Source organism: Molothrus ater, chromosome 1 (genome assembly GCF_012460135.2).
Source record: "Molothrus ater isolate BHLD 08-10-18 breed brown headed cowbird chromosome 1, BPBGC_Mater_1.1, whole genome shotgun sequence".
Classification (NCBI taxonomy): domain Eukaryota; kingdom Metazoa; phylum Chordata; class Aves; order Passeriformes; family Icteridae; genus Molothrus; species Molothrus ater.
The window spans coordinates 138,708,396-138,721,929 of record NC_050478.2 but is presented as its reverse complement, the minus strand read 5'-3'; the positions used below and the strand labels follow the sequence as shown (position 1 = coordinate 138,721,929).

Genomic DNA, 13,534 nt, shown 5'->3' with positions numbered 1-13,534 from the left:
ATCTACTCTGAGTGGAAGAGCAAGGGAGACAAAATTATGTGTTCACTTCTCTGAAAGTACATCTATGAGCAATACAGTAGTGAGAAAAAAAAGAGAAAGTATCATTAATGATATTATTTTTCTTCTTCTAAATAAAACACTGTTATGAAGTGCAAGTACTCAGGGTTCTCTGAAAGGAACAAGGCAATTAGTTGGAATGCTTTTCACTTAGGCCCAGTAATTGTAACCCAAAAAGTTTTTTTCTTGAGTCTCTTACAAAATAGTGTGTGAACAGGAAAAGAATCCAAGGCTGTACAGCTAACAACTAGTGACATGTACTTTATTGTGAAGAAGGTACTACTCAGATAATAACATTCTGAGACCACTTGTGCACGTTGCATGATCCATCACTTCATTGGCCAATTTTATTGAGAAAAATGAGTGGAAGAGTTTAGACAGCAGACAGTAAGTAGGAGGCCATCGCCCTGCTACTACAAAAGTGTTCTGAAACACAGAAATGTTAAGATCTTGCTAATCTTGAACATGGGCAATCTTCCAATCTTGCTTCATTGTGTTATTACACAATTGCTTCCATGCTTTGAGAAAACAAACCACAATCACACTTTCATAGCATCTGACTGTCTAAGTAATATTTTCTGAAAAGAAAAAAACTGGTAGAAGTAAAAGATCTGAATTTTGTTTATTGCTAATTTTTCTATTACAGTCTCTGAACTGAAGGAGAAAGGAAACACCTGCAATTTTTTGTTGCTTTTCTGTAGATCTTAACAGTAGCCTGTATATCACAGAAGGGATACCCAAAGAGACAACAGATCTAGAAAAATCGGTTTTGTTGATGACTCTTGTGATGGCAATAATAAAATCATTCATAAAACTATTATCTATATAAACACAAATTATATTAAGTTGAAGTTAATTGTATCTTTCAAAACTCCTCATTATAGTTCTGGGCAGAAGTGACTTTTTAATATAGGAAAATGAAAAACAAAATGTAGCAAGGGACCATGAAATGGGCTAATGAGGTATTTAAGTAAGGTGCCCAAATTTGTAGGCTGGTCTTCCTTTGATAAATTTGTTTTTAAGTCTCTCTCTAATACTTACGGAGACTAACCTCTTTAGTAATATACATAGTAGAAGGAATAAACAATTTAAACTCTGGTGTAACAATAGTAATAATAAGAAGAATACAATAATAGAACACTATTTTGCCAAAATAAAAAAAGAACTTTATTAAGATAGGAGGTTTAATTCAAACCATACTATTAATTATGTAATAAGGGTTCTAAATTTAATGGCAAAGTCACTTTGAAAAAGCTCTGTTTCTTCAGTCACCTCTCAGCTAATTTAGAGCTACTAATTAAAAGTACAACAGCTTTCTACATAAAATAATTATCTTTTATCATCCAACTAGTAAATGTTAATTTTAGATCAGATGATTAATCTCTTCATTCATCTGAAACAAATTATCATTTCAGTTTACTGAATCATATGGATGAAATTAATATTTGAGTAATTATTTTTCTTTTCATTTGTAGGCAACCCCAAAGAACTCCCAGTGGAACACACACACAAAAAAAAAAAAAAAAGAAAACAAAAACCAAAAAACAACAAAGAGAGAAAACATGGAAATAATCCTTCATAGTCAAAATCATCAAAAATTATATAAAGGAAACCTGTGAAAGGAAAAAGTTAAAATGTTCCATCCATCTGATGGCAGTAAATATGAGAAACAAGACTTCATCAGTATGATCCTTATAGTAAATAGAACCACTTATCAGTCGCCAGTCTGGCGACAGATGTGTTGCCAGTCTGCCTGAGTCTATAACTGAAATGTGAAGTCAGAACCTAGGGAGGTTTTCAAGACCTAAATGAGAAAGTTTTTTGTTTTTGGAGAAAGCAAATCTTGCATAACAATCAGCTTGTCATTTCAGGATCTACAGTCCTTTATAGAAAATGCGAATGGGAGAAAGGAGGCTGAGAACAGGAGGAACATATGGCTTGGAGAAACAAAAGTTTGACTTGGTGATTCAATAATGAGAAACCTTACAAAACACAGGCTTTTTAGAAGCCTATTTCTTATTGTCTATTATTACTTCTAAACAGTGCAAGTGGGTGTTTACCATTACATGTATTTTAAAATGATAGGTCTCTCCAGGCCTCAAGTATTGAAGCAAAAAGCAAAGTATTCCATCCAAAGTTACATTTAATACATGCACTGAGTGGAACTTGAAGTGTGATAGTCACAACAAGAGAACCACATTGCTCTGACATCATCCCAAACATTTACAAGACCTGGACAGATGTGGCACAGGTGCTTTATCAGACCAGTGCTCTTGCATGGTCTCACCCCATGTAAGTAACAAAGATGATGTTTGCCTTTTTCTTCTCATGCAACCCTTATATAATCAGTTTGAGCTGGGCAAGTCTCATTACCCAAGTGTTGGTTTCAGGGAGGCTTTACATTTTCATAAAATATAGGTATATGTACATGCATATGTATCCATCCATATATATATATATATATATATATATGTACACACTACTTTTCCTACTCTTCCCATTCTTTCTTTTGCTATTCATCCCTTGTAATCATCTATATGGTCCTCCTCCAGTTTCCTGCCTTATTGACATGCCCCAGGTTCTACCTCTCAGAACCAATAGGGCTGTCATCCTTCAGTTGTTCCCATGATGGCCTCCAAAACCAGAAATTCAACATTTTCATTAAGTAACAACTCAAAGTAATTTTGTCTCACCAAACAGCCATATTTTAACAGTCTTTCAATGACTTCCCAAAATGCAATTCAAGTTATAAACTCTTATAACGAGATGGGATCACTTTTTGCCTCAAAATATGTGCAACTAAAAACTTCCAAATTTGTTTATTTCCCTCTTCGAGAATTTATTCACATTTTCCTGAAATTTACTCATGTTATCAGAACAGATGCAATTCATCTCTATCTAAAATTCAACTAGAAAATTTCTTATAAAATTACTATAAATAAACAACTGGATACAAACAGCAAGTGGCTAACAGCCCCCTCCCCTTTTTTCAGTAAAACAGATTGTTCAGAGATTCTCTTTCTAAGCAAGTGGAATAATCAGCCAGTTCTGCAGTCAGGAATATACACTGAAGAAATGCAAAGCAAAATATAGTGGGGACTGCAAAGACCTTTTTATTTGTTTTCTAAACAAAGGAAATTAAATAGAAATCACTGAGAGAAATCCAGTATCTTTGAAATTTGTATCTGTGCACCCAGTGGTGAACACAAATATTTGAGTCAATAAAGGTAATCTTACTTGAGAGAGAATTGGCTTATATCCAGAGGAACATAATGAAGAGGAAAAGTAAGAAATATGGATTACAAGTATGTAAACAGGGCCTAACAGTGAACCATTTTATAAGCAGAAGATGTTTTGTAAAAGAGATTTTTGCAGTTCCTTGATCCTAGTCTGATCCTAATGAGCTCCTTCCCTGAAATATATCAGAATATTTCAGGGTGGAAATTTGGCCATGGTCACACTAACTTTTCATGTATCTCTTTCCAGGTCTCTCTGTCTCTTACTGCCAACAAGTAAAAAATGTATCAGGGAGGCAGCATTTCTGCAGTTGTTCTGTTAGCATGATTTTCCTACTGATTTTTGGAGCTACAAAATAGGAAAATGCAGTGGAGGGTGAGAAACATAGCAAAAAACCCCAAACTGCTAAAACCAAAGAACACAAAATCCAAGAGAAAGAAAAGCCTGGTCCCTACAACTTGCCAGGCTTGAAGACTTATAAAGCAGCTATTTTACTCATGAAAAGATTTACAGTAAAAATTATGCCTTCATTATTAATCTAACTTTATGATAAGATGTCCAAACAAATGGAGATTGAAGACTTTGCTATTGTTCTTCCAAAGTACTGAAATCTTGTCCTAAGAAGTAAACCAAATAGAAAACAGAATTTTTCAGAATATATATCACCATTCAGTCTCCTCCTTGGGACAGTAACATGTGTTGAAAAGCTTTAAGCAATGATTTTAATGTAGTCTTTCATCCAATATTTGGAATAACCAGAAATCCAGACTAATTTCAGCTATTTTAATAACAGTCTTTTCTGTGAAAAAAGATTTGATGATTAAATATTTGGAGCAGCTGGAGTCACACTGCTTAGAAAATTAAAGCAAACAAACAAACAAGAAAAAGTCTTTAGAAATCTTGCATCAATTCAATCACATTACAGTGAAATTATTTTACTTATTGGGGAACTGTGAATTTCTTTGAAGACCACAGATGTGGTCTTATTCGACTTTGGGCTTAGGGCATTAAAAAGGCAGCTCTACTGGTGCCATAGTTTATAGTCAAACCCAATAGCTTAAGCTATTTTGTCGTCTGTATGCAATTGGTCATTATTATATTCAAATGCATCATTAATATTTGAGCCAAAACTAATCATTTTTATTGGAAAAATCTAAAAACAGCACTGAAAAAGTGACTTCAGATCATATGAAGTAACTAAATTCTTTAAATTTCATTTCAAAAATATATTGAATAGTTTGAGGTCCTTTAAATGTCACCCTATGGTGACTTTTTTATTGGCATCTGCTCACTTGGCAAGCATGTTAAGCACTGAACCAATTAATGAAGTACTCCCCAGCTGTGAGTTTGAGTACATAAAATCATCTAGCTCTTCCTTTCAGAACCTAGGAGATTCATAGTTCAGTGGAAAGTAATGCAAAATGACCTTCTGGAACTTCTGTAATTTATATTGTTAGCATCTTAATGACACAACTTTGTCCTTGAATTAGAAAATCAAACCAGAAGTTAATAGTTATACAACTAATGATCACCTCTCTTCTTCAAAAAAATCTTAGGCTGCAAACTCCAGCTATTCTATGGAAAGCCTGTAGCACAGTAATCCATGTATACTTGAAATTATAATAAAAAACTATTCACTATCTATCAGGTATGTTTGATAGACAATATTTGACCACTGGAAGATTCCTATTTAAAAAAAAAAGTAGTCAGTATTATTGTTCTGTGTTTCAAATACAATGAAAAATAAAAATATTTGGCACAACCTTGTTAAAAGTAGCAAAATATTCTTCAAAAGAATAAATTCGTACATTAAAGGATAAATAATTTCACAGTTCTTATATTTAAGTTAAATTCTTGTGCTTTAACTATTTTTATACTAAATTATGAAAATATTCATATTATAAATAGCAGTTTTAGGTGCATATATTGTCTATTCTGGACCAGCGAATACCTAATACTCACTAAAGTTCCTGCCAAAACCTCAAATAAAATTATTTCCAGCATATAATTAATTCTGCCTTTCATTTTCCCTTTTCATAAATCCATTCATTCTAAAGACAGGCTAGAGGGCATGGCTTCCTGTACCTGTAGAAAAACTAACACAATGCAGTGCATCACCTCCAATTCTTCTTGTGTCCAACAACACTCTAAGAAGGAGAGATATTATTGTCAAATATACACCTAATAGTAGCACATTATTAGACATTTTTTTCACCTCCACAATTAGGTTTAAAACATTTGAGGGTGAGGAATCACTAAGAATAGCTTGAATTTGAATTAACCAATCCCAAGGCACTAAATGATTGCTCACTGAAATGTATCAGAAATTGCCAGCGTTACAACATATGCATAAGATAAAATAATGAAGTTCTGTGTGTGCAATGTGACTGCAGGATGGATGGAGATCACATATGCAATGTTCTCTAATTCATTTAACCCTTCGTAGCTGCCAGAACAAATATGATAAAATAAGGCTGTGTTGTTTCTTTTAAATTACAAATAAATGATGTTCTTTCAAAAATTGCAGACAGATGTTTTAGATGGGTTGAATCACACCATGGGAATATGTATCTCTATTTTTTGATTAGAGCAAGGATCTGAATGGCTTAGATAAGATATTTATTTAATTTGGTGTATAACTAAAACAAGAGGAAATGTATTCCAGCTTTGGATTCAATTGCATGTATACACACCTATTTGCTTTGCCTGCAAGCCTAAATCTGCAGTGTTTAAGGTTAGCACTTCTAGACATTCACAGACTTAGATCATCCCCACTTGGATTATACAGATTAAAACACAAATCCTGTTGCTGTATCCAACTCCAAAAGTCCAGAATTTACATTTATGGATGATGAATTTTTTTTTCCATTAAGATTTTCATGTCCATTTAGGATGTAGAAGATTGAGTTCAAAGCTTTTTATTTCTGGCTCAACACCACTACATTCTTTTCTTGCTAAATTGTGCAGAATACAATGAGTCAGATTCTACCAATTTTATTGTATTCATTATATAGCTATACAGTTTTCTTACTTTAAGGAAGAAATGAACCATGACTTCGTATGGTTAATTTTATGCATTGTGAATTTCAGAAAAATTGTCCGTTTATCATATTTAATCAAAATAATAGTGGAAAATAAATTCATACTCAGTCATTCAATGCACATTGAATGAACATTGAGAATATTCAACTTCTATTGTGGTAGGAGGGTGCATTAATTTATTTCAAGCACAACGAACACAATCTACACATTTTTCTGGCCCTAATCAACCTGATTCCATGCTTAACCCTCTTCAGTTCTCTTCATTAACTCTCAAAATTAAATTTGAAAAAGAGTCAAATGAAAAGACATATACCTATCATGTTACGTCCACCCACAGAATTTTCAAATTCAAACAATATTCTGGCAATGAGCTAAATTAACATAAAGCAGCATTTACACAAATGTGAATGCTTCCATACCGAAACACTCATTTTCATTAATTCATTAAAAATAATTACTTCAGCAATTGTAATTAAATATTACATATAAATATTACCTTTATTAAGCTTATTATCTCTGGGATGAAAAGTACTTCTGTGTCTGCCTGATATCCTTTGCACAATGATCTCTCAGTTCTGGCCAGGGTTTCTAAAGTCTATAATGGATGAAACTCCTGCTAATGTACTTTTGAATGAAGCTTAATTAGCTGACTGGAGAAAACTGAAGAAAAGGACAGCCATGAAATTTTTAAACCTGAGCTCTTGAAGTTTAGCTTCAAGAATTTACTAAGAATCATTCTAGTCTAACTAGTACAAGATCCTTTGAAAATATTGCAGTATCAGAATGGTGGTAAGAGAAGTAACAACATGGCAACAGAGTTAATAGAATACCAAGAAAAAAGGATGAGGTGTGAATTTTCTATCAACTATTGGTATTACTTATACAGAAGGTACTTCTTCCTATTGTTCACAATAAATATTTGTATGCACACCCTCAGTATTCCATGATGATCACTCTATACTTTAGAAAGCTGAGAAAACAAATCAGAAAACTGAATTACTCAACTAAATTTGATTTAATTAAATTTCTGGATTAACTGATACATATTTTTAAAATATTTTTATTTTTTATATGAAGTGCCCTGTGATAGTCAGTTTTTATGTTTTAATGCAAAAATTTTGTGAAAAAATACAAAAACATAGATGATTTTTTTCTTTAAAAAATAGTTTTATGGTTACATAAAAAAGTGTAAATAAATAAATGGTCCCTTTTCTTGGAAGTCATTTTGATTTGAAGTAATTTTCTTTTTGGGAAAGAAAGGTGAGCTAACTTGCTTTTTATAAAATATAGGGTACAAGCTGGATCACTGTCTCTTTCTTCTGAAATTAGTGTCTTGAAACTTTATACAGTTGGACACTCAAGCTTTTGGAGCAGTCTTTGTGGCTTCACTCCATCTTGTTGACAAGTAATCATTGCTTGAATGGTGCAGTCTCACAGCTTTGAAGTGTTTGCTTGTATAAAAAGAGGGTAGGAGCAGAATCAGATTCCTGCCTATGGTGGCATTTTGATATTTTAAAAATATTCATTCATTTCTATCTCCCTTTCAGCAAAGTATTGCTTAATTCAATAATTGTTTAGTTTATGTTTAAAAATAATTGATCCAAGCTATTTAGCCAGACATTTCCATCCATTTTTACCTAAGATGGAGATTTAAACCCTCCACATTTTAAAAATGTCAGTCCATATGCATCTGCCACATTTCTTAAATTATATTAAGATGTACACAGCAGTGATGATGGATTCAAGTTACTAAAATGTTTTTACTGTAGATCTACATCTGTAGATATACAGATGTTTGACTCTAATTCAGATAAGTATTATCATAAATAGAATTTTGGTTCTCATTCCATCTTGATATGAGGTTGTCATTTGGCACATTCTGCTCCTTATGGTCTGTCCTTGCCTATCTTTTTCTTTCCAAATGTAATCTGAGTTTGCAATCAAATCAAACTACTGAAATAACTTTACTGTGACACGACTGTTAAGGGGTCTAATAGTTGTAGATGCAGTGAGCTGTCTAACAGAAAACCTATGCTGACACCATTGTTTGATCAGTGTGTATTTTCACTGGCAGGATAAAATCTGTAGGTTTACCTTCTAGTAATTGGTAAAAATTATTCTTTCAAGGACATTATTAATAATAACAATAATCCCAAAGTTCAGCTGTTTGGTTCTACTTCTTTTTTTCCTTTGTTGCTAATATGGAATAACTCATGTCTATCTCTTAGAAATTCAAGACAAGACATAAGCAAAATGAAAATGACATAAATGTGTATGCAAATATAAGCCAGTTATTCAGGAACTGAAGAGAATAGTGGAATTAAATTTCCCTGTTTACAGTAAGCAAACTGGATCTACCTTCATTGCCATAATTCTAAGAAGTCTTCTCCCAAAATATCATTCTTATCAATAAAATTCTTGCTATTTTTTATTATATTTTCCTGTAGATGTAAAGCAAATGTTTCCATGGAAACTAGACATTTTCCCTATTAATGTTTTAGCTTCTAGGTGGGAAAAGATAGCTCTGCTTTAAATTTCATAATTTTTGATGGCAACTGAGAAAACATATTTATTTTGTGGTAGCGTAGCTCAAAGCCACACGTACATACCTTACCATGAATGTTCAATCTATCTTTTTGCTCTAACAAAAAGGAAAGCCATTTGCTGAGGCCAGCTGATATAAAATCGATTTTGCTATTAAAAATATTAATTTAAAAAGAAGTATAGATGACACCATTATACAGAGCAGAGCATACAATTTAGATCATGTCCATCAGGGAAAATAACTAAAATCTCAAACATCTGCATTTTAATTGTGACCAAAGCTGTATTTCAGGACTGAACAATTAACAGTCATTACTCTGCTTTAAATATCAGTGGGAGAGTGTCAGATAAGAAGCTGAGTCTTCCATGTTTACAGAAGATTTTGCCTGTGGCATACTGTGTGCTTTTGTGAATCATTTATCTTGTAGCTTAAACCTGTCATGGTATGAAATATTACAGCTGTGATTCTGCATGACAGAATAATGAAACACTGGGAAAAAGTCCACATTGAAATGACTTTTCCACTGAATTTTTGACTTGAGAACCCAAGAAGCTGCAGATGAAATAGTTTTTCTTTTCAGTCCATCAAAAACTAATCCAGGTTCCCTTCTACACACTGAATATATTATTACATTGTTTGTGGGTTTTGTCTCTATTGACCAGGTTTTCACCTTTTTTTTCTCTAACTGTTTAAGTTCTCATATACTGTATTGGATGCCAAAACCAGTTCTTGAAGAGTTTCCATTCAGCAAATATTTGATTGCTGTATTTCACTTTGAAAGTTGGAGCCACAGAGAAGATGACAGATTTGTTGCTGTTTTCTTTAGGAAAATTAAATTATCATATGTCAGCAGCTTTGCTGGAGTACCCCTTTGTAGCAACTTAGACTACATTGTGCGCCAGGCATACTGCTTGTAGTTCTCCTTAGCAGAGCCCTCTGGAATGCATCAAGGTTACAAAGACATAAACTATTCTAAAATAAGAAAGAAGAGGCTGAGAGACAGAATATCAAGACCACAAGAACTTGATAACAGAGAGCTATGAGGCACCTGGACTGTAACCAATCACATACTCTGAAGAGTGCGTGCCGAACGCATGGACAGGATAGCGGCACCAATCAAGAAAGGCGTGATCAGTGTGTGCAGTAGTTGTAGAATCTCCAAATAAGTGCATAATGTAAACAGTAAATGGCTTCTGCTCAATCATACTGGTTAGTCACACAGGAGTCCTGGTTTCCCACACTCCTTCATTCTCAAAAAGATTATTTTGACTCTTTTTTGTTGTGAGTAATCTCTGTCAAATCTACACGATGTGATATATATTACCAAGTGAATTAAATATGAAATCTTATGTCTTTTTCCACAAAGGCCAGATTTTTTTGTGACCATTTGTCAGTGAGTGATCCCTACATACCAACAATTGCAAGTGAAGACTTAATGCAATATCTTCTATCAGGATCCAAAACAACAGAGTTACAGGAAAAAAAGATTCTACTTGCTAAAATTGATCTGAAAGACCTCAGCATTGCCATTTTATGGCTATTCTTCTCTGAACTTAAATATATTTTGATGAGTGAGAGGTAAAAGCTATTAGATAAAACACATTCATTAGTCATACTGTAAAATTTCAGGCTGAGACAAATAATTACATTGAATGTAAAAAACTTCAGTTAAATCAGTTGTCAAAATTTGCTTTTCTTAATGTTTTTTACTGGAATAATTTTATTGAAGACAAATTGCAGAAAGAGCCCAGGTAAGGAAAAAATCTGTATTAATAACTTACAAAAAAATTACACATCACTGTACAATTCAAAGAAAGATTCAGATTTTAAAATGTAAGCTTCTGGGTGTGAGGAATTCTGCTGCCTATTCTGTATGAGTATCATTGGAAAAAAACAGCTAAACCAGAACTATATGTTTTGGCACTTGTTTCAATGTGTCATGTCATCCTCATTTTGAGTGGTTACTACCAGATACTTTTTTTACCTTTCTCTTTCAACAGACTTTTGTGTTCTGCATTCAGAAAAGTGGATCAAATATCTTCTATGACATATTCTACAGGTACCTGAACTAATTGTCAAAATACACTATTTAAATACAAGAAAAAAAAATAAAGGTTTATCCCAAAGTAGGACAGACAAAATGTTTAGGTATTCTATGACATTTATATTCCACAATATGTCAATGAATCCTTATATGCTAAGGTTAAGCATATTTAATAATTTTTATTTGCATCAGCATTTTGTCTAATCACCGTGAAACAGTTAAACAGAATTCCTTAATACTGTTACTATCATGCTTAGTGTGTAAGAAAACCAGTATTTCTCAAATTATTCCAAATAACTATGCAGAGCGGTGGGATTGTCTCCATTTCCATGTGCTGTTTTTGGAAATCTGGTTTATTTCTGGAAATCACAAAACTACACATTTTGAATCCATTATTGTAGTAATTTTAAGGCTTTACATGTTAACATCTATTTCAAAAACTGAGCACCACTATAATGATATTCAGTGAGTAACTTCAGATTTGATGAAAATGGGAGGGTATAAACTTTTCAGTTTATCTAAAAATTATTAGATGTGTCAAAAGTCCATGCTTATAATAGCTAGAAATAAACCAAGAATTGTGCAGATCTGTTTAATTTTTTCTTAATATTTTTGGAATAATGAGAAATTGGCACGACTTAGGAGACAATACTTTTAAAAACCTTATTTATTTTGTAGTAGTCTACGCACCTCTACACTATACCTAAGAATAAGCTAATTCGATATTAAGGGAGTTCAGATATCATGAGTATGGCAGATGGACACACAGCAGCTGACACATTGTCTTTAATTTGGCCAAGATGTTTGCAGAATCAACATGAAAGAAGGTTAAGAAATACCCATCCCCATCCCCAGGCACCTGTTATTTGATAACCTGAAATGTGAGCTGGGGGTCATAATGAAGTCCTGATTTTCCAAGTATAAAACCACAGCATGGATATTTAAAGCTTAAATGATACTCAATATGTGGCATACTGCTTACCAAGAAGTCAAAGTGAACAAAAAACCCATCAGCAGGTATCACAGACATTTAATAATAAAGTGAGATAGAATAATTCATAAATCCAGGGAGGCAAACTGTCTTTGTATGGGACAGAAGACACCATTAAAATATTTGTCTAATCAACAGAAAAAATGTTAGTATGGAGGTGGGGTTTTGATGGAGGATCAGAGAATCTACAAAACCCGAGCAGAAACCTGCTGCTCTAATTTCATTTGTCAATAAAGACTATGCCATTGCCTCATGATGCAGAGAAGCCAAGGGTTAAAAAAGCAATGCTACCAAATATTTAAGATAAACATTGCTTCCCCTGCTTACATGGACTTACTGGAGCTATGCTTCACTTTCTAGAGCATAGGCACATGACCCTGGGTGAAAGAAACCTGAAGTAGTACCACAAATATATTTGGTTAGCATCACAGTAGTATTCTAAGTTACATGCTAGTTATCACAGTGAGACAATAATACTGAACACTAATTTCAAGAGATAAAGGCCAACATAAGTGTTTTGAGAAAATAATGCACTATGAAATGATAAAGGTGTTAATAGAAGTATCAGCTTAAAACAGCTTATCCACATTAATAATTTTATGTAAAACCAACCATACAAATCATCCAGAATTGTTGAAAGTATCCAAGCAACAAAAAGATATTAATGAGACCAGACTTACCAAATTCCTTAGGAACAGTGATAGAGTAAATACAGTTGTGACCAACACTATAATTCTTGGGGTAGTTTGGTGATAATACAGTCCCTTCAGAACCTGTTGATCGGCTTCCACAGGGTGCTAGAAAGTGAAGATAATTGGTTTTAAAAAATGCAATATCATTAAAAAATCAGTTTAAATTGTGTTACAAAGCAGAGTGACGCAGAGTCCCCAGGCAGGTGCATTTGTTGTATGCTGGTATATGATATTACAGGAAATTTTATTACACTTCTACACTGGATTAAATTTGTACATCCTGTGACATATGGAGTATGTGCAATTTTATCATACATCAAATGAGAATTGATGGCGCTCTAAAGATTTCCAGATCAATTGTTTTTTCTTTAAAATTTATAAACCTTCTTAATAAAAGTAATGATGTCATTTATATGCAGTATGCTATTATTTACAGCATACAAAACTATTATTCATTCCTATGATGCTTTATACTATGTTAAGAGCATAGATTATACAGCCTTTCTACACCCTAGTAAATTCTTACTCACGCCAATACACTCATCATGCAAAATAATGTATAACTACAACTACTGATATAAGAAAGTCAGGTTTTCTTGACTGAACATGATGTACCACTTACTTATATCTCAATTATTTATAACTTTTTATAAATAAGAAGTTATGACCACATACTTTTCTTTATCACAGAAACATCATGTTTATGCTGCCACAGCCATAATACTTGATCAAATGGAAGATAGATACAAATGCTTTTTATCACAACAATGTATTTTTCTACAGTTTACAACAAAACTTTGTATTTGGCATTATTCAAAAATGTCAAGTAAGAAACAGCGTTATTTCTTTTTTTTTTTTCTCATAAGATGTACAGGTGCATATATATGAAACATTATTCAATGTTAGTGGCTTCCTATGTCTATTGC

The 13,534-nt window shown here is 33.0% G+C and overlaps 1 protein-coding gene across 1 annotated transcript in view; it reads right to left on the bottom strand.

Annotated features, from left to right (window-relative positions):
- The window catches only part of CSMD3 (CUB and Sushi multiple domains 3), a 595,264-nt gene that overhangs the window by 128,137 nt on the left and 453,593 nt on the right, over positions 1-13,534 (bottom strand). Inside the window, exon 32 of the mRNA XM_036400790.2 lies at positions 12,597-12,713. Within this exon, the coding sequence (XP_036256683.1) occupies positions 12,597-12,713 (117 nt within the window). The remainder of the gene's footprint in view (positions 1-12,596; positions 12,714-13,534) is intronic.